Source organism: Canis lupus, chromosome 13 (assembly GCF_003254725.2).
Source record: "Canis lupus dingo isolate Sandy chromosome 13, ASM325472v2, whole genome shotgun sequence".
Classification (NCBI taxonomy): Eukaryota; Metazoa; Chordata; class Mammalia; order Carnivora; family Canidae; genus Canis; species Canis lupus.
The window spans coordinates 40141361-40164142 of NC_064255.1; the positions used below are offsets into that span (position 1 = coordinate 40141361).

At 43.7% G+C, this 22782-nt stretch overlaps 1 protein-coding gene across 1 annotated transcript in view; it reads left to right on the plus strand.

The window, feature by feature from the left end:
• Positions 1 to 1665: 1665 nt before the first annotated feature.
• GRXCR1 (glutaredoxin and cysteine rich domain containing 1) overlaps positions 1666 to 22782 on the plus strand; it is a 115250-nt gene continuing 94133 nt past the window's right edge. Inside the window, exon 1 of the mRNA XM_025451021.3 lies at positions 1666 to 2058. Coding sequence (XP_025306806.3) covers positions 1669 to 2058 — 390 coding nt within the window. The 5' untranslated portion in view covers positions 1666 to 1668. The remainder of the gene's footprint in view (positions 2059 to 22782) is intronic.

The following is a 22782-nucleotide window of genomic DNA, read 5'->3' on the forward strand; positions in this document are numbered from 1 at the left end:
CACATTAAATCCATGTTTTTCAGAAATGAAGATATAGGAAATGACTCACTATGTGATGGTGAATGAAAAAAGCAAGATGTTAAATAGTCTGATTTTATATATGAGAGCACAGTCAGTACTGATAGATGCTCTAACAAACAACCCTTAAATTTCAACCTCCATTTCTTAACACAATAAAGCCTTATTTTTTGCATATAACATAGCTAGCTCAGTGCAAGGGGGGTAATGGTTGTGAATTTGTGACCCTGATAAGCTCAGTGTATGGCTTCAACTTTGCTGGGGTCATCCAGCTAGCAGATGGGGGAGGCAGTGAGGGGCATGGATGGTGGGGGGGCTCTCTCTCTTAACTGCCTTGGTCCACAAATGATGCATTATTTTTGCTCACATCCCATCAGCAAAAGCTAGGCACTTGTTCCTTCTCCCCTTAAATTGCAAGAGGCAGGGCAATGTAGTTTTGTGGCCATCATCTTTGCATGCACTGAAAGATATTTCACAAAATTAACATCTCACGTGAGGTTTTCTTTTTGTGTGTGACTTACTTTCACCGTTGTGCTATTATTGTCTGAATTTTCTAAAACAAATGCAAATTAAGCTGATATCAGAGAGCTGTAAACATTAAGAAAACGTGAAGTGCAGGATGAGGGACAGCTGCATATCCTCCCTCTGGAGGTGTAGACAGGTTGGGGCACTCACCATTGTGGATGTTTTAATATGGCCCTTGCATCTTAAGAGATCATTCAGACACTCGTCAAAGTGGCAGCAGATCCACTGAGCACAGCGTGAGGAGGTCCCTTCTCTATGCGTGGCTGATTTGGATGTAATATTTATTAATACAGATCATCTGGACGGCTTTGCCTGATCTGGCTGGCTTGGAGGATTTTCCACTCTTCCCTCCTTGTTCCATAAGTCTCGTTCCAATACCTTTCCCTCTGGCCAAGAGAATGTTGTCTGCTGGCGGAAGTGGGAAAGTGACAAGGCAAATGTTCTCTCTTTTCATCGTTTGTCAACAAGTTATGCTTTAGCAAAACCACTTGCGCATGAAGATACAGATGGAGAATGCAACTTATACAATGCTGATGAGGTCTGAGAGGTGATTAAAGAGCTAATATTAGAAGCTTGATGTTAGCATGTAGTGTGTTCGCTGCCCTTTTTAAAGATCACCTGCTGGTAGTGGGAAATAGAAGATACAAGCCATGTGGGAGGACTATGACTCGTCCCATCCTACACATTAGATTCCACATTTTATCTCTGGTCCCCACTCTGGACAGTGAACTGTAGAAATACTTTTCTGCTAAGATCCTTTTCAACACTCATCATTGGCTTCAAAGCTCATGTCTTTCATCTCCTTGCCCCCTACTTATTTTTCTGTTTCACTGCGTGCCACTTTCTTGCACTCGTCCTGGTAAAGAGTCCACCATGGCTATTTAATATTTAAAGGCTGGGATCATTTGCAGGTTTTAGTTTAAAGGTAACCATAGCACACACGCACACATCCATTATTAATAGCAGAGATGCACTGTAGGTTCTCAGGAATCTTCTTTCCTTTCGATGTTAGCTTCGTGTGGGTGCAGCTGTCATGAAAATGAAGCTGTGATATTGCCTTGTGGCAAGTGGACTGTTGCGATAACAAGGGATCCAGAATTATATGAACTGTTTACATGGATGGACATGATCATGCTAAAAAGGGACATAAAGCCACAAAGTGACAGGCCACGGAAAGTCCGGTTTCGGATCGCGTCCTCTCACAGCGGGCGGGTTCTGAAAGAGGTGTATGAAGATGGGCAGCCATCCGGCTCTCTGGATTCTGAATGTGCCAGCATCTGTGGGATAGATGGACTGAGCGAGCCTGACGGACAGCAGAATGGCCACATAGGATCGGAGGGTGATGAGTATGAGAACGACCAGGACAACTTGCTGGTGTTAGCAAGGGCTGCCAGCGAGAGGGGTTTTGGGACACGAAGAGTCAACATTTTAAGCAAAAATGGCACAGTCAGAGGCGTCAAGTACAAAGTGAGTGCCGGCCAAGCTCTATTTAACAATTTGGCCAAAGTCCTGCAGGTAAGTCAATGCACTTTGTTCATCCCGGCCTTTGTTCCTAACTCACCCTCTTGATACCTCTCTGCCCTCCAGTTGAAAGCAAGCCTCTCTTGTTCCTTGACTCCTGCATACTTCATGAGTCACTCCTCCATCTAAGGTATTGCCTCAACGGCCATCGATTAAAAATAGGGTCATTATGCTTAGCAAATTAAATGGATTCTCAAAGCCAAATTTCTAACATTTAAATGGTCTTTTCTGACTAAAAAAATGCATCTGTTTCCTGGCCCAGAAAAATAGATGGACTTTAGTGTTCAAAGCATCAGAGCACAATTTAGAAGTTCATCTCTGGTTTATAACCCTCGAGTTCCCAGATTAGCATTTATCGTCACTTGTATAGATTTTAAGCCAGAGAAGACTGAGTGCTGCGTTCAGCGGCATTGGATTCGGTTGGAAGGGCATGAAGCTGTAAAGATGAGCTTTGACTTTCCCCCACTGCTTTGGAGGTTGCAGGTTTGATTGGAGGTGCGTTTCCTTATTCATTTGCCCATAAGAACTCTAGAGTGTCCATAAGAATAATCTCTTGAAAAAGTTATTCCTCTATCAATATATAGACTGAGATCCAGATTTTATAGTGAAAACATTAGCCTTTAAAATGTGATAGATTTTGCACAGTAATGGAGGAATGTATCATTCAGGTCCTGGGGCCTTTGGCAATGATCTAATGTTTAGACAAATTTTCAAAATTGCCCGGAAGCATTGGTAAAATGATTTTCTGTTGAAAACGGGCCTCATTTTTTTTCAAGAATAGAATTCATAATCACTATCATTAAGGTAGCAAACCAATATTTTTCATTGTAATACCATTTTATATTATTCTCAATATTTAAATAAAATCTCCTTGATGAATTATTCAGTGTTACTGCATTATATAAGGATGCAGTAGTGGTAGGGAGAAAGGATTTTAACCAAAGGCTTTTGATTATTTTTCATTTTGAAGGAAGTGTTCGGAAAGATCACATCACCAGGATTTTAAACAAAGAAATCTAAGGGTAAAAACAGTTAAGATCAAAGATTCTTTTCAGATATAGACTTTACCCATGAAAGATTTCACTGATTGAGGGTGGGGGTGGGGAATCATACATTAGACACTGATGACTATATATGACTAGGTTGGAAAAAATCTTGTATAGATTTCTACAGACGTGACAATTAGGTTGAGATCATCTTAGTAGCCTCTGTGTTTCACCTAATGTGGAAATCGTTATTACCAAAGTGTAGAACAAGACTCTATAATAATGAAGCTTAAAAAAAATGTTGCAATTATTGTGATTAATTTAGCTTTTAGTTGAATTGTGATTTGAGTTGCTTTATGATCTGGAGGGTTATTTACAAAACTACTGCATCAGTTTTAGTACTGTGATTTAAATTTGTTCAAATCTCCCCCCAAAACTATTATCTATGAGTAAATACCTTAAATATTCAAATCCTTCAGGAGAAAAACTCTTCCTCCCTATGGCTTTGTCTTGGTAGAGCTAGAAAGTCACCCATAGGAAATAAAAGAAATTCCAAAATCAAATGTTAGTACTAGATTACGATAGTTTATTTGTATATGTTTCAATGCATGATTCCATCACCCTTTTTCTTGAGAAAAAAAATCCAATAAAACTGTTATTTCCTAATAATTTACCCCCACTCCATTTACCCTTTGCTTTAAGAGAACAGTAGTGGTTACTGGCAGAGATCCCTCAAAGTCTAACATTTAATAATTTTTTTTCCTAGCTGGTCCTTCTTTCTTCATAATGTGGGCAAAGTCACCAGCATATTGTAGGTATTCACAAATTTTGGCCATCATCATTAGTTTCATCACCATCATCTACATGGAATGTTCTCTGATGTCTCCAGGACAAAACATAAGTTAAAGGAGGTGCCAGTTACACTATTTTCAGGGGCTCCATTCACATCATTGTAGACGATACCCCTTGGAGTTGTGCAATACAGCCTACACAGCATTGTATAGAGAGCTTATCTGGATGTTTGCTGCTGGCTAAAGGATAAGCATGTCGTAAGGAGTGACAAATGTCTTAGGCATGTGCCTAAGGGTGACTGAGCTGGTTTCCCAACATACAGTAGCAGAGAAGCCCCAGGGACTAAAAGCAGAGCTTACCATTCACTTACTCCCATCCATGGTTGTAGGACCAGGTGTGACTCTTCTCTGGATCTCCATATTTTCCATATGCCTTGGAAAGTAAGCAGCAAACTGATGGATGTAAGTGGCATGTAGCAATTTCTCTCAGGGAGGAAAAAGTGAGGGGTGGCATCTTAGATATTGATTAAGGTTTCAGTGCAGTCTTACGGAAATGAAGAACTATAATCAAAGAAACAGGTCTTTCTTCCTGTTTTAAACTATAGAGTCTTAAAGCACTCAACTTGAAACTCAAAAGGAAACCCTAAATATAAATAAAAGCTTCCAAAGAACCTGTATATCACTTGACCTCCCCCAGTGAGTTTCTCATTCTGTTATTCCTGTCGCATAGAATATTGGCAAGTACCTTGCAAAAATTTCAACTGTGCAGAGTAACCATTGAAATTATTTGCCTCGAACATTTATACTTCTTAGCAGTACTCATTTAGAAAATTGTTTGTAAGAGGGACATTAGAACAAATTCCTATTTCATTCGTTAGTTTGCCCTATAGAAATCTGGGTAATTGAGGATGTGCGATATTAATTAAGGTTTCTGAGGGTAGTGATGGACCAGAAGGGAAAGAGAGAAAAGTTACTTGGACTCTTAGGTGGGCTTTGCTTGTAGAGGGTGGTTCACGGTTTCATCTGTGAATCACTCAAGGCCTCCAACTGGTCTAGATTATGGCTCTGTAGATACAGGTTGTGGGCTTTTCCATTTCTTCTAGAAATGACAGGAGTATAATGCTAAAGAGAGGCTGGTTTGGAAATCTGAAAACCTGGGATCTACTTATGGCCTGAAATATGCATTTATTAGCTACTGTTCAGGCTGCTCATGCATCCACTAAAGTTTGAGAAGCACTGACCTAGCGTGTAAAAGGGAAATTCATCCAGTTCACCAGAGTTAATAAAAATATTCCTTAATGTCCTTTATGTCTTCAATAATTAAGAGGAAAACAAAGAAAGTATGTATTGATCTCTATATGTTCTTCTGATCCTGTGAGATTACCAGAAGGGTCTTTCCTGAGGCAAAGATAAATAAAGATATTGTGACAGGCTTGTTTTCCACTGGTATCCTAGTTTATCATTTGTTTGGCTTAGAAATGATTCCTGAAATTATCAGTACATTCCGAGGTAGGTGTTCTGTTTTAGTTCTCTTTAAGATCTTCTGCTGTAAGGATCATCCTACCTTGATAAATGACTTTACACCTCGTAACTGGAAAATTTAGAAAAAAAAATTTTTTTTAATTTATTTTTTAAAATGAGTTACTTCATGGAAGACAAATTACAAAACCACTATATAGCTCATAGCTCTCATCCACCCAATGCATAATTAGATTTGAGATACGTCTTGACCTTAGTAGCAATGTATTTCCACAGTTTCTTGGGGTGGGTCAATGATGCAGATAATTAAGGTCATTTTTTTTTCAAATTTTTTCTTCTGGGATTAAGTTTCAAGTAGTAATTAAGTATCAGTAATCTTGTCTTGACCCTATCTTCAAATTTATATAATCTGTTGTATATTAGGTTAGAATCTTTTTCTGTAATTTCCATAAATTTTAATTCCCTCTTTTTACAAATTTAAAACTATCATATTAGAGAAAAATAGGTGCAAAACAGGAAAATATGTTCCACTACATACTATAATTTGCTGGCTCTCTTCTAAAAACTCAAACATGTAACTCTCATCTTTGTATTTATATGCATATCTGTGATTAATGTTCTTAGATTTATGAGTATTTTACCACCTCAAGATAGTAAAATAAAAATAATCGGGCATTTGCAGAACAGTTTGCATTTTGCAAAGGGTTTTCTCATACATTATTTTGCTTGATTGTACCAAGGATTTTTGTGAAATAAGCAGGAAAATGACTATTAATAATGTCTGTTTGTACATAACTGTCAGAGAAATCAAGTGTCTGGCCCAAAGCCTAGTAAAATGACAACTCTGCCTTTCACTATTTAAGCTTTTTTAATTTTTAAAAGTACAATGTTATATACAGGAAGACTCAACCTTACTTTTTGAAACGTTATAATTACAAATTTCAGGATTAATCATATCATAACTGTGATTTAGTCTTTTGAAACTTCAGTATTTGGTTAACAGCTTTTAAAATCTATTGCTAAAAAAATAAAAAAAATAAAATCTATTGCTTATTGAACGTTCAAATCTTTACCTGGGAAAGGTTTTTCTGCAGAGTTAAATAGCTTCTCCTCAGTTTTAAATTGTATTTTTAAAAATTAGCAAAACTTATCATCTCTATAACATCATTTGACTAAATTGTTTTGAGATTGCGAGGGTTGACACTGGAAGGTGGTGATGGGTTAGCTCAAGGAAGACCCCCTGCTCAGCATTGTTCACTAACGTTAGGTTGGATGATTAATGGGAATTCATGGCGGTCCTTATTATTATTCATCTCTGGTTCACTCTCTCTAGAATTATCCTGGCGATAGAATAATATTCCAGTGAAAACAATGTGATGCTCTTTATTACTCCTTGGTCCTAGTGGTTTGTTTGGATCACACTGGAAAACAGCAACAATACTAAATATTGATTAAATACAGAGTACACTGTTCTTATTAATTATGTGCATTGACATTTATTTCTCATAGCAACTTTATGAGGTGGTACATTATTAATAATAATTTGAGCATCTTCTTTGTGTATGAAACATTGCTACAGATCCAATATACCATTGATTCAGGAAAAATTCTTATGTAATTTATGTAATTCTTATTCTAATTCTATCAAAATAAGCATTTTATAATGAAAATATTGCCTTTTTTAGCTATCTGGAAGTAGCAAGAAACTAGAATTTTGGGTACAATTCCAAATGATGCAAGAAACTGCATTACGAAATTAGGTGATTTGTGGGGCATCTGGGTGGCTCAGTGGTTGAGCATCTGCCTTTGGCTCAGGTTGTGATGCCTTTGGCTCAGGTCATGATCCCGGGGTCCTGGGATCGAGCCCTGCATCAGGCTCCTCACAGGGAGCCTGCTCCTCCTTCTGCCTGTGTCTCTGCTTCTGTCTCTGTGTCTCTCATGATAAATAAAATTAAAAAAAAAAAAAGAAATTAGGTGATTTGTTATCCCAGAAGCAGGAAAAGAAGCACCAGAAATGAGCTGATATATTTTCTATGTACAATTAAAGAATTGCAAATGGATGGACCAGAAGTTCTCGTTATTACTGGACAGAGAACCAGTTCTACACTCTGGTTTCGGCTACTCACCTCTTCAAAATGAATACTCGATAGACAAGTGACAGGTTGCTTTATTCAGGAAGCCTCAACTTGGGAAGATGGTGGTCTAAAGTCCCAAAGACCATCTTCTCCGTTCAGGCAAAGGCAGGGGGTTTTAAAGCTTGGGAAATGACGGCTGCGTGCAGGAGAAGCTGACGCTCAGGCATTAATCATTTATCAACGCGATCCTGAACAGGCCTGCTAGCATCAGTGGCAACTGTTTTTAATGGTGTCGGGCCACCTTAGCTCCCAGGAGAGTCTGCTCCTTTATTCCTCAAGGCCACTGAAACCTCAAGGAAAAGGGGTTAGTTCTGCTTCAAACCAATGGACTTAGGTTAGCAGACAAGGCGTACGTGGGCTTGGAGAAGCGCGTTACGGTGATTCTGGATTCCGCATACCAACACTTTGCTACTCTTGGCCACAACATTTGGCACTGATACTGTTAGGACCTCAAGAAATATTCTTTCTTTGAGTTCATGGTGATGTTCTCTTACACGATGGTTATTTTCTTCTTTTCCATGTCTTCTGGGTTTGGAGATATCCCGTGTACGATAGTGTCCTGAGCCCCAGTGAAGGCCCACGGTGCCATCTGTGTCTTTCCATAGGGTCAGCTCTGTTCAGTCATTAAGCAAAGTCAAGTCTCAATTATAGAGCATATTCGGGATTCCAAACTCAGTGGCATTTCACCATGTGATTAAGCTCGGCCTCTTACACGGCACACGCAACAGGACAGAGGACAAGCCACACGACAAACAAGGTGACAGGAGGGTGCAGGGAGTTAACCAATCAAAGGTCACGTCAGTCCGTGGGTGTGCAGTCGGGATAAGGCCTCGGTCTGGTCCGGGTCAGCTCTCGGCACCTACTGCTGCTTCTGGTCAAGCAGTGAAGGATCTCGACTCTGTCCAGAGATGGATGGAGTTGTGTTTTTTAAGCAGTTGTGTTTTTTAAGTGGTCAGACACAGAGGGGTCAGGTCTCAAGAGCCGGACCGTTTGCCACTCAGATACTTCCCTTTCTAAAGGGATTGCATTGGTTTGGGGCCCCTGTGGACCCCTCTGGTTCTGCTCGTCATCATCAGTTCTGGGCCATCGGCTGATGCTGGCCCCGAGCTGGCTCCAAGCTGTGGTGCCCTTACTTGCCAGCGTCCTTGCGTGGCATGGGTCCCTGCTTGACACAGGCTCCTGCTTGACCCCAGGGGCTCCATTTTGGTCTCTACAGCTAGGGATAGCTTTTACATGGTGAAGTGTTAGGGGCTTGCTCCCTTGAATTCTTTCTGTTGTAGGTTATCTTCTATATTCATTCGATCATTCTTTGAATCACCATTTATTGCATATCGATTATGGAGCAGACGCTGAGCTGGATAACGTGAGAAGTGAAACCCAACGCCTGCCTTCATGAACTAGTCAGTGGTCTGTTGTGAATGGTTGTATAAAGGGATTTCTGCAAGAATTCAGATACAAAACTCGACTTCCTTTTCTTTTTCCAGAGGATTCTCCTTCTCTGTTTTCCAATTGGCCTAAATAGCCTCTGTTTCCCATTCTTCATTTCTCTGATGCTTATATTTTCCTCCATTTAGTCTTTCTCTTATTAGATCATCATTTTATTGTATTCCTTTCTTCAACCTCTCTTGCTTGCTTTCTAACTGAGGGCCATCTCAAGGCCCAAGAACTAAAGGGTAATCTGTATAATTAATGACTCTTTCCTTGATCTTGTGAGGCTCCAGAAGTCAGTAACACTGACTTCAACCATGAGCACTTATCCAAGTTCCATGGATCTTGCTACAACTTTTCCCTCATTAGTCCAGTGAATCTCCTTGCAATAATTCTCATTCTCCCCTACTCATCAGAGCACTTGTATCATCAGCACATAGGATCACCGTGGCATTTTAATTGGTGGAAGCTTGAAGGTCAGTCCATTAATTTACCTGAATTCTGACTTTAGGACAACATGCTGAGCAAGCCCACAGATTCTATAAGATGACTTGAAAACACTTAATGAAGTCTTACTGCCAGCTAATGGTGACCACGAAATTAGGAAATTAGCATCTGATGTTTCCAAACATTTTGAAAGCAGTGTAATAGCAGGACTAGATAAACATCCTTTGGGTGGCCCTGCTCATGCTTGCAGAGTTTCTGCATTTGTTCTCTCAAACTCAGTACTTTGAATTTTATATAAAAGCAATATAGGGCAGCCCGGGTGGCTCGGCGGTTTAGCGCCAACTTTGGCCCAAGGCCTGATCCTGGAGACCCAGGATAGAGTCCCACGTCAGGCTCCCTGCATGGAGCCTGCTTCTCCCTCTGCCTGTATCTCTGTGCCTCTCTCTCTGTGTGTGTGTCTCTCATGAATAAATAAATAAAAAAAAAGCAATATAAACATTCAATAGTCTATAAGTTGACACACTATATAAATATATCAATCCTTAATCACTATTGTCTGGAAGGAATTTTAGAGATTATAGACAGATTAAAATGTCATACAGAAATTTTTGTCTAGGGACTTTGGTTCATGTACCCAATTCTATTCAAGTAATATTTAGGATCTCTTTTGCTCAATTTTATTTTTGCAATAATTTGTCATCTCACCTAATTTCTGACAAATTATTTATGCCTTAGAACATCTTTTTTGGAAGAAAGAGATAGATGCGCATTGCGTTCATGTAACTCTCCCTCATAGCTAATAGAACAAATGGAAGGAGTATTCCTTATTATATTGATTCCCAAACAACAAAATTAGCATTAGTTCGAAACCTCTGGACCTTCCTGGGTGAAATCTGAAACCACCTCCCACACCTGCAGGCCAGGAATTGACCAGGGAAAGAGGCAGGCCACTCCTGATTGGCAGGTGGCAAGTTTAATAGGCAAGGGAACTTCTATATGAAGCTTGTCTTGAGCAGCCACAAGATGAGTGGAGCTCCATACTCGCCAGAATTTTAAATATTTGTATAGAGGCCTTAGCTGGCTTCCGTCACAAATGCTATACGGATGACCTCAATAACACTTCACTCTCTCAGGCTACGTCCTTGAAATGGCTCCCACTGTAGAATGGCGGGGAGGGAGAGCACACATTCCAAGGACAGGGATGGCGTGAGGAGCCTCTGATTACCTGTCAGCTGATGGTTGTGTCTTCTTGATTAACTCCTCCTATAGTCAGGCCAGGGAAGAAGTAAGTTGCCCCTTTTTTGCACCTTTTATGTAACTAATTGTATGGAATTAAAGATCTTATTATTATTTATTTTTATTATTTTATTTATTTACTATTTATTTATTTATTTATTATTATTTATTATATGAAAAGTCCAAAAGCTTGACTAGTCCACAAAATGGATAGAGTAGTGAAAGCTAGGTTATTGATTTGCAAGAGGTCGTTTCGGTCAGAAGAGAAGGAGGAGGGGAATTGTGTTCTAACAAGTCAGTGGAAATCAAACAGGGAGAAAGAGTGCCAATCTGGTGGAGGCTGAATGAGGGTCAATTTAGGAAGGGGGAAGAGTTGGATGGGGTGTGAGCTCAGGGGGAATTGGCAGGTCTAGAGATTGGGGCGTGGGCGTTATGGACTAGAGCAGGGTCAGCATGGACAAACTGTGGGCTAGCCCTGCTCATGAGTGCCCCAGAAGCAGCCCATGCGGGCAGGGCAGCTGTGCTCACCTGCACGTGACCTTTGATGCAGAGCCAGGACTCACTCATGAGCATCTTCTTTCGACAGCTGTCAGCACACTCTTTGCTGTATAAGGTACCATAGTCCCAGGTTGTGGGGATTGGAGCATGGGCATTTCTGGCCAGCCGTTAGTCTGCCTGCCACACCTGGTAGATGCAATAAGCTTATTTTGTCTATGAGAAAACTGAGGCTTTGTGGTAGATGACATTTTTTTCCAATGTGTGTTACATATCAGCACACTTCTGCTGTGGCCACACAGGGATGGGAGTGCACTTCTGCAGCCCTTGACTTTAGTGCTGGCCACAGGAGTCCCTTTGGACAATGGGATGGAATAGATGTGGCCCATGCAATAGTTGACTTTTCCCTCTTGCACCCCTTCCATCACCAAGGAAAGGGCATGCTGCAGGAGGCTGGCTGGTCCTAGGACAGTGAGAGAAACAAGAACAGACCTGGAACCAACCAACAGTTTGAAGCCAAATCCTGCGTAGCTCAGCCCAGATCTGCTTGGTGCCAGCTAAGCTGCAGACTCACGAGTGAGCAATAAATGCTTAGTGTTGCATTACACTCTGTTTGGGGCAGTTGGATAAGCAGCAGGAGCAAACTGGTACAAGTTCACAGATACTGAGGATTTCGCTCAAAGTCACACTATGGTAAATGATACAAAGTTGGACTTCAGAGCTTGGGTTCTTATCTACTAAGCAACTAGTACCCAACCATTTACTGGATGCCTGAACTTTCTCTATAGTATCCCTGTCAAGCTCTTACAGAGTCTAGGGACAAGAGATTCAGAGTCTTTTGTAAGACATGGATTCAAGTCTCCCCATCCTATGGGTCTTGGACCTACTGAAACTGATCATACGAGGGTAGAGACAAGGCCATCTCAAATCCACTGAGTATAGCTTAGGACTACATTAGTATTTTTGGTGGCCGCATCACGCTGGTGTGAGGTTGGTTGGCTTGTTGACTCATTCAAACATCTTTTCTCAGTGAAAAGATTCATGAGTTTAAAACTTTCTTTTTTTAAAAAAAAAGATTTTATTTATTTATTCATGAGAGACACAGAGAGAGACAGAGATACAGGCAGAGGGAGAAGCCAGCTCCATGCAGGGAGCCTGATGTGGGACTCGATCCTGGGACTCCAGGACCATGCCCTGGGCCTAAGGCAGGCGCTGAACCACTAGGCCACACAGAGATCCCCATGAGTTTAAAACTAAATAAAACATCTATTTTATGTAATATAACACTCATTAATTTTTTTCCCATAAAAAATCTATTTTATGTAATATAACACTCATTAATTTTTTTCCTGTGTTTACCTACAGGAGTCTATATTAAAATTTTTTTGATTTTATTGTGTTAGTCCCAGATGTTAATCCTCTTGGACTCTGATCTTGTAATTAGCTGTGCCTTAGCACTTTATGGAGTCGACGGGACACAATTTTGATGATGGCAAATTATCAGCATGGAATAATGCAAATTATCCATGGATAATGGATAATTAATTATTATCCAATAATTAATAATTAGTGGATAATTATCCATGGATAATGCAAAATATCCATGCACATTATCAGCATGGAATAATGTAATTTTTTTAAGGTTTTGTTTATTTAAGAGAAAGGGAGAGAGAGAGAGCATGAGTAGGGGGAGGGGTAGAGGGAGAGGGAGAAGTAGGTTCCCCTCCAAGCAGGGAGCTCAATGTGGGGCTGGATCCCAGGATCCTGAGGTCATGACCTGAGAGGCACCACCTAGGTGCTCCAGCCTGGAGTAATACGAAGCGAGTAAAAAGAAATGAACTTAAAGGAAATAAAGCATCCCAATTAAGTAGAAGCTGTACTTTAGTAAGAATTAGAAGCTAATAAATACAAACTAGTCATCTTTTACTAACACAGAAAAAAGAGAGAAACGAATGATGTGTAAGTGGTTGTACCATAAACTGTGTCAGCCTCACAAGGCTCCGGGGGCCTCCCTTTATGATGCTCTTTGATGATGATCTTTACACATGACTCATACCGTGCTAGAGACTTTGTTCAGGAAGGGAGTAATTTGTTTCCTAGGGGGTCATGGATCCAAATTCCTACAATCTCCTGAAAATAACTGTGATTTCTGGGAAACCGATAGCTTGTATTTATGGCACAGATATTGTATGTGGAGTCAACTGGATCAATACTCCATGGTGTTGAGCTCCTAGAGACATGGGACTTCATTCACAATTAAAACACAGTGGAGGAGCCTGAAGGCTGAATATCTGCCTTTCTGAGGACATCGTGCTTTTAACTGTAGTTCTAGGACAACATAAAATTAGGCACATTTGTCAGGCAAAGGAAGGTATTAGGAAATCTCCTACGAGGGTATAACCCAGATAAACCTGCCACCTTTTCCTGCGGTGACCACCTGTCTTTTTAATCATGCAAAACACTAAATCATGGAACTTTGAGACACAGCATCATAGAGTCTCTTAATTAATCACAGCTGTCAGGGCTTCTCTCTAATGGGGGGATTTTTCATATACCATATATATGTAATATATGTTTTTATATAATATTTTATTGTTATTCTTAGTTCATGCCTTCTTCAGCATCCTTCACGGCTGGTGCTTTCTGCCTCTGTTACAAGTTGGCTTTCTCAAGAAGTGTTTTTCGAATCTCTAAGGCTTCTGGGGATGAAACTATTCACCTGAAGGGGCGACTTGGTGGTGAGAGCTTATGAGGACTGAAGCAGGCCCAAAGTCTGTGCTGGAAGTTGGGTAGTTGCCCACTCGGCCTGCGTAACCATCCCTTCCTCTCTCTTTTCCTTGCCTTGTTTCTGTTGGAGGTGCAAATGTGAGGCATAACCTACCACTGCTGGAAACATCATTTGACTTGATTTTTCCATACTAGATTAAAAACAACAAAAGATTTGCCTCCTATGTCTCAGGGGGAACAGGAAATCCTACACTAGTCATCACTGGGGCTTCTTTTCCTACCCACTGTGACCTGCAGGACATGCAGGTTTATAAGAGGCCAGAAAACCTAGCGATGATCCTGGTCCTGGATCTGGTGTATGCATCTTCATCTTTGCTCCTTCAGCCCCATGATTCTCCACTGATGCAGCAGGCAGCTTAGGAGGCCCTCTGAGGAAGGGACACACAGGGCTAGGTAGGCAGGGCTAGGTAGGGGGCCATAGGGTCAGGCTCACAGAAATCCCAAAAATGTGGAGATGAAACCAGAGATAAACAAGCTGGACCATCCTGTCCCAGGTGCCAGAGGTGGGGTCCTGTGATAACAACTACTTGTGACCAACAAAGAATTACCGACCCTAAAAAGGAAGTAAGCCATTGAAGGTGTTAGTGCTAGTCCTTACTCAATGGTGATGTCAATAGAGATGTTAAAAGATTTAGGTTCCCTGGTTGGCTTCCAATAAAAGCCCAACCCTAAAGCCCTCAGTGGGATCCCCTCACTCCCAAGAGGTTTTCCTGTATCCTTGCTTAATAAACTTCTATTGCTTTACTCACCCTCCTGTGTCAGCGAGATTCATGCATCGGCTCCGGCTCCGTGAGATGAGAACCTTGCTCTCCTACTCCACTTTCACGTAAGTTCGCTCTCAGAATGCCCAACTGTTACTTTTTCCAATTCTTGGAACTACCCAGCTTCATCTTGTTAACGTCCAGGCTCTTGAAAACATTGCTCTATCCATTAATCCCAAGGGCAAGAAAAAACCAGAGTTCCTAAGAATCCCCACTTTCCTTTGCAAAGAGAAAGAAGAGACAAATCCTGTAATTACTCAGTAGTGTCTTAAATGATTTTTGTGTTCTCTTTCCCTCCATGAAGGGATAAGAACACTATTCTCTGGAATAACCCGGTTTCAGATGCAGAGTCTGCTATTTCTTGGGTAAGTTTACTGGGGGAAATTTATGTAACTTCTGTAAGCCCTAGTTTTCTCATTGCTGAAGTCAGGATAATGATTGTGATGATTTCCTATGAAACCATTTTTGCACAATGCCCGGCACATTGTCAGTGCTCAGTGAATATTGTTATATTTTTAATATTCATCTTTTTTTTTTTTTTTAAGTAGGCCCAGCATGGAGTCCAATGTAGGGCTTGAACTCGTGTCCCTGAGGTCAGGGCCTGAGCTGAGATCAAGAGTTGGATCTTAACCACTTCAGCCACCCAGGTGCCCCTATCATCCGTCTTCTAAACAACTGTGAATTGCTGGGGGAGGAAGACTTTCCTCTGCTCTACAAGGTCCTTCCAGCTAGACTTAGAATCACATTGACAGGAGACCGATTAACAGGAGACGATCAGATTTCCTGGTGTGTGTCAGGGAATCCACACAGACATGGACATTCCAGGGACAGTGAGGCAACCCGGAGCTAAGGAGAGGGGCGGGATCTGAGGATGCAAAGTGGGGTGCAGGCCATGAGCAAGAAGGTGAAGGGAGGCGTTTTGAAAACCAAAGAGTGCCCTGTTAAACAGATATGTACGTGTCTTGGGTAAAGGGTGGGGGTCTCTGTTAATGACTCTTTTCCTGCAACGGGCTCTACTTTCCAGCATAGGTTCCGGTGGTTGAAGACCAGGAAGAGAGCTATTCCACCTCATGCAATGGGTTTTGATTACACTGATTACTTACAGTGATGTTCATGCCAAAGTGGCCCGTCTTAGGGAGCCCGCCATTGGCCCTTCTAGAACAGTCATTGCTAGGTATTCGGATAGGCAATGAGACACAAAGATGAATAAAGCATGACTTCTGTCCTTAGAGGAACTAAGTTCTTTCTTAGGAGGGAGACAAACTCATCGTTACTGTAAAATACGGTTAAGTACTCAGAGCTTCCTGGAGGACCGAGACAGGACATCTGAACTCTGGAAATCCTATAGGGATCTCGTTCTCCTCTCATGACATCTTTTAAAACCAGGGCTGGGGCAGCCCGGGTGGCTCAGCAGTTTAGAGTCGCCTTCAGCCCAGGGCGTGATCTGGAGACCCGGGATCGAGACCCATGTTGGGCTCCCGGCGTGGAGCCTGCTTCTCCCTCTGCCTGCGTCTCTGCCTCTCTCTCTCTCTCCTCTGTGTATTCTCATGAATAAATAAATAAAATCTTTAAAATAAATAAATGAATAAATGAATAAAAATAAATAAATAAATAAATAAATAAATAAATAAATAAATAAATAAAACCAGGGCTGCCTGGGAAGCCCTGGGCTGCTCCTTACAAGGCAGCGCGCTCCTGCACGTTGTACTGGCTGAGCTCACTTCCTCCGGGAAATCTCCGCTGCTGCCTTTCAACTTGGCTTAGCCCCTGCCACACGCACCTGTTTTCCTGAGGCCAATTCCTCTGTTTGAGGTCCTCTCTTGGCTTGGGCCCCGAGCTGGGTCCTTGTCTTGGATTCTGTAGTTTTAAGTTCCTGTGACTACTTGGCCTCGTGTTTGGCAGCCTTGGCTCCGGACCTTGAGCTCAGCAGCCACCCGTGGGCCTTGAGTCTGCATGTTCCTGTACAACGCCTTCTGTCCTGAGAGCCCGGCCTGCCTCTTCTGGGCAGAGGTAGACTCTTTCTCTTCTTTAGTCACGGCCTGGATTGAGTTGTTGGGCTTTTCAACACTAATCAGGGAATTATTTGTAAATATATGGGATGTGCTCTGCTCCAAGCCACAGAGCAGACTATTAGACTTGGCTTCAACTACTCAGACGTTTATTATATCAATTGAGGAGTTTAGGAGAGGCCAGTGCTCAGGCTGTTTGGTGGCTTGATACCACGGTAAATAACCCAGTTCCTCTGATTCTGCTTCCTCATCCCTAGCTTGTGTGTGAAGCTCCCTCATGGATTCAAGATGACTGCCATAGCTTAACGCCAGGCCAGGGTCAAAAAACGGAAAAAGAGGTGCAGTGAAAAAAGAGCATTCTTTGTAGGCATGCCTCCTCTCTCAGAAGAGAAAAAGAAAATTCTGGAAACCTCCTGAAAGTACGGTCTTATATTTCATTAGCCGGAATAGGGATGTAGGGCCACAGCTTGTTATAAGGAGAGGCTGGGAATGTGATTACGAGGCATTGTGCTCTGGTGGGAGGGGGCCGGGAGCCTTGAGTTTGGAGATAACTGCTGGCACCTGCCCTACTGTTACTCAAGAACTGCGATAAGATTTAATTTTCATTTGATAATTTAAGTCACCCTAGATTGTGCTCATACTTGAATTACAAAAGCACTTTCACAGTGATCATGTTTTATGACATTCCTTTTGCATGTCCGCAGCTTTTCCTATCCTTCCAGGTTCGTTTCCCCTTCTTCGGGCCTCAGCGCATCTGCAAGGCTGCAGGTTTGCTCATCTTGCCTGATGGAGGCTGACAAAGCCCTGTGTGATTTAAAGGATGATGCAGCATCATGTGTCCCCACGTATTTGGGCCTTGCTCTGGTCTGCGGCCTGAAGGCTTTTCCACTATTTCCCCCATGTTCCTGCCCCACGGTCTCAGAGGTTGGGCTTTGAGTGGCCTGGGTTCTTGGGGAAAGGGACATATTGAGGGGTGCCCCTCCCGGGAGGGGGCAGTCAGTGGGGGCAGGCACAGGAGCTCAGCGGGCCCTGGGTGGGCCGCAGGGCACCGGTCGCTGTACTTGACCATCTACGTCTAACAGCAGGTGAACAGCAAGCGAGGCCCCTGAGCCCGAGAGACGTTTTGATCTGCCCTGAATATGTGGCTGCAGTTCTGTCTCTGGGTGATGAGCGGGGTCAAAGGCCGCGGCCGGTCAGTGGTGCCTTCCCGTGGAAGGGAGCTCCTGTGGCTGTGGCTTCCAGGGCAGTGAGTGGGCCCTTCCAGGACCCAGAGCTTCAGGCCGTTAGTGCCCCAAGTCATAGGGGTCCCCGGGGAGGTGAATGGGATCACTCCTGCCTCCCCCCACGGCTCTCAGTCCCTGAATTCTAGCTGTTGACAAAGAAATAGCACGGGCTATAAAAAAAAAAAAAAAAAAAAAATAGCACGGGCAAGTGACTCCTGGTTTAAGGGACGGTGGCATCCTGGAGAATGACGCCCCGTCCCCCAGAACTGGAGGGATTGGTGCTGCTTCTCTGCGGCTGGGGCTGCCGGAGGCCCTGGCACGATGCCTCCTTCACGGAGGGAGCTCCGGGAATGTGGGGCCTGCTCGGGCCCGGCCTGCAGCTGCTCTTTGTGTGAGCCCGGCCCAGCGAGCGACCTCTGGGCCCCTGGGTAGATGGCCGTGGCCTCTGACTCCCACAGAGGTCCACGACGCATTTTGCTTCTTTCTTCTTCTTCTTTTTTTTTTTTAAGATTTTATTTATTTCTTCATGCGAGATGCACAGAGAGAGGCAGAGACCCAAGCAGAGGGAGAAGCAGGCTCCGATGTGGGACTCGATCCCGGGTCTCCAGGATCATACCCTGGGCCCAAGGCAGGGATCCCCATTTTGTTTCTTTCTTAGACGTAGAAGGGGCAAAAGAGTTTGCCTTTTCCTTTGGGGAGGATGTTCCAGTGTGCCCGAGGCCCCCAGACCCCAAGCGACTCCCCAAGAGTTGCCAGCTCTTGGATCTTTGGGGGGCTGGTGTCCCTTGCTCTGGGCAGGTGAGCTGCTCATGCTGGTAGGTGGCTGACAGCCTCCCCGTCATCCCGAGGGAGCCTCCCCACTTCAGGAAGAGGCGGCTGGGGAGGGGGTGTGGCTGCAGCCCACGGGGGAAGGCGTGTGGCTACACCTGGTGCCCAGCGTACATGCCAGCGTGGAGTGGGCTTAGTTACCTGGCGGCAGGGGAGGAGGGGTGAGTGGGGAGGGACCGGGTCCGGGTGGGGCAGGCCTGCATCCTGAGCCCCAAGGCCCCCGCCAAGGACAGGGACGCGGCCGAGAGGGCCGCCACCCAGGAGGTTAGTGACAGCTGTGACACCGCTGGCCACCTAGAGCTGGGGGGGCCTGCGTGCCCAAACCGGCCACAGGCGGACTCTCGGATCAAGGTGCTTCCTTCCTCTCCCCTCAAGAGGTTATGAGCACAGCATCGTTACTAAAAAGTCTCTGAAAAACAATGACAGAACAGGAAAAGGTGGAGGGTAGGAGAGCCCCAAGCCCCCAAATTCTCCTTAATAATTTATCCTGGAGCCAGAGCATGTCCCCACACCTTCTTCTTTTCCACAAAATGCCACCGGGACGTGCCATCTGCTGAGCCAGTTTTAAAGGCCTTTATTGTCATTTTCTCATTAAAAAAAAAAATTAACTTCCAGGGCTTTCTGAGTAACCCTGTGCTGCCGGAGCTATGCAGGCGCCCCCGTTCCATGGCTCAGCCTCCCGTGGGTTCCTTCCTCCCGCAGAGAAGGGCTGACCTCGCTGACCCCGCCGAGGACAGGCCGCAGCCTGCCGCTGGGCTCCAGCCTCCCCGTCTGCTCCGTGAGCCGAGCTCTTCTCAGAAGCCCACGATGAAATCCAGGCTTCAGGCCGGGGGCTCCCTGGGGCCGTGACCTCGGGGCAGGGGGAGGCACAGGAAGCAGAGAAGAGAGAAAGCCGACGGCGCTTTGGTCGCACCATGAGCAACCAGGGCTCCTTCGACTCTCCATCCTGCTGGGACCTTCTGCCCGGGAAGCCTTTTAGGATCCACACCAAGGGGGAGAAGCATTTTTATGGGCTCCTTCCCTTATGGTGAGGATTACCCCCGAGAGATTTGTGTCCCCCTGCTGACCGGGCACGCATTCCAGGGCTCCGTATGTGCGGGGAGCTGAGCGGTCTGCTCTCAGTGCCCCACCCTGAGGAGCGGGACAGGGCCCAGAGCTGGGGGTGACACATGCACGGCACAGACTCCTGGTGAGTCTCTGACAGGACAAGGGGACACAAAGCTCATGTGGGACTGTTCGTGCCGCCCTGGTTGGGAGGTGGAACAGAAGAGGCAGTGGCTACGCAGCACGCGGAAAGCTTTCCCTGATTTTCCCCTTTCCTCTTCCAGGCTCATCTCAGGACATCGCATCCCTTGTGGCCTACATGTACCAATACCTGTGCCCTAGCCATCCATACCTCACCATTTTGCATGTCTGATTTTTCCCCTTTTGTTTTTGGCACATGCTGATTTCTCTTCTTGAAATGCTGCCACTTTTCTCTCTTGATTAACTCAGTCTTTTTTTTTTTAAGATTTTATTTATTTATCCATGAGAGACCCAGAGAGCGAGGCAGAGACCCAGGCAGAGGGAGAAGCAGGCTCCCTGTGGGGAGCCCGATGTGGGACTCGATCCCGGGACCCCCGGGGTCACGCCCTGAGCTGAAGGCAGATGCTCAACTGCTGAGCCACCCAGCCGTCCCTTAACTCAGTCTTTTAAACTAACCTCAGATGTGCCTCTTTCCTGGAAGCTTCCATGCTTCCCCCCAGGTAGTGTTAAATGCCTCTAAACATCTTGAGACGCCTGACTTATGGTTCGACTAAAGCCCTATTACCACCTACTGTAACCCTAACCACAGAAATCTGTTTATTACTCAGCTTTCCACACATGTCTGTCTGCAGACTGTATTTTAAATTTCCATATACTGGGTGCCTGGCATAATACTTGGCTACGTGATACATGTTCCATAAACACTTGTGGACAAAATGAATTGAGTGCGTTATGATTTTGCAATGGACTGCTTTTCCCAAACAGAGAAAAATCTAATCTAATTTAAGCCACTCCAAAGCAATTGAACATGGATATATTTTGAAAGAAGTTTGCTAGGTATCCGGATATGTATTTGATATATATAAAATCAACAAACCAATAACAGTGAAATTATATAAAAAAAAAGAAATCAAGCAATAAATCAGTAATAATGAACATAGGGCTCCTGCTCTCAAGAATAAGGTGAGACACAGACACATAACATTATGAATAATAATAATAATAAAAGAGAAAACACACTGAGGGATGAAATGTTATTAGGTAGTGAGGGTAAATAGGGAAATAACTAGCATAAAATATATTTACTAGGAGATCAGAGGATTATGGGGTCTCCTGGGAATAGAAGGACGAGGAAGTTTCTGGGCAGTGGGCAGGTTCGAACCGGGCAGTATATGCAGTGGTGGACAGCAGTGACTGGGAAAGGACCCCTAGGTTCAAGCTCCTCAATCACTTTATCTGTATCATCTTGGGCAAGTTTTCATTGCCTCGTCTATAAATTTGAGTCGGTAGTCATACCTAATTTACGTGGGTTTTGCAAGGATTACAATAAGTAATATATTTATAGAGATTAGAACAGTGCCTGGCGCGTGACACTTCATTACAGATGATCTACTTACCTTAGAAAATGACGAAGTGAGTCTCTCAGCAGAGACATAAGGTATGTTTGGGAGCCAATAAGGGAACTGGTTTACTCACAGACGAGTTTGTGTCGGGGAAATGGTAGGGGGTAAAGCTGAAAAGCTGCTTTGAATTCTTAGGGAGGACCCCAAATGTCAGCGATAGCCAGCAACGAGGGCAACAGAGAAGAGGTGACTGTAGGTCTTAGTTTCTCCTGTGGCTTAATTAGTGCCTTGGTATGATTCTTAGGACAGCTTTCACTTGTAAAAATGTCTTCTTTGGATAAAAGATGCCTAAAATAAAATAAAATAAAATAAAATAAAAAAATAAAATAAAATAAAACATGCCTAAAAAACTGATATTTAAACAAGAGTCATAGGGATTTGTGGAGATGATGTGACATAAATGTGTAACGTGCACTACAGGGAAACATTTCACGGGTTGGTAACAAACTGTTGCATGTTTCTTTAAGATTGCATTTGTTTCCATAGAATCATAAAAACTCAGCACTGAAAGGGACCTGGAGATAATACCATAGAATTCATTCTTCATTGGCACATTATAATTCGCTTTCAGTGTATTTGGAAATTGTTCAAAGAAGGATGTGAAGCTGAATTATTATTATTTTTTTGTATAAACAACAACAACAGACAAAACCACAATAAATACAGCAGGAAACTAAAGCTCATGGCAAATAAACTACAACTAGCTCATGCCTATGGGAAGTCCTTTATTTCATATTCAAATGGTGGCAGCCCTGAACCATTTTCATATGCCGGATCTAGAATTATGTACATGAGTCGATAGTTTGGTTTGGACAGTGACGACACCACAAGCGGTAATGTCAACATTCTGCATTTTGCCCTTCTTATCTGGTGAACATAACCGAGAAACTGGGAAACTAAAGTACTGCTAGCAGTGATATGAAACATGGTCCTTATGACTTTTTTTTTAAAGATTTTATTTATTCATGAGGGACAGAGAAAGAGAGAGAGGCAGAGACACAGGCAGGCAGAGGGAGACACAGGCTCCATGCAGGGAGCCCGATGTGGAACTCGATCTTGGGTCTCCAGGATCACGCCCTAGGCTGAAGGTGGTGCTAAACCGCTGAGCCACCCAGGCTGCCCCTCCTTATGACTTTAATAAGGCAAAACTCAAAACCATCAGGTGTGCTTAAAAAACAGATCAGTCTAGTGTTGAGTCAATCTAAGTCCACTCACTGGACAGGAGTAGGAGATGCAGGAGAGGTCTTCCATGAGCCCTGTTAGGTTGTACCAGCTTGAAGCTGGTCAGAACCCATGCAAAGCTGGTCACCCCAGTGGGAAGTGGGATAGGAGAGATGCGTCACCCTGAGGGTCTGAAGAGGTTTGCGAGAGGGGTCTGATATGAAGTCTTCCTTAGATTGCATTGGTATTTTCATTTCACCTGAACGGACTTCTTTGTCTTCACTTTCTTCACACACTGGGAATT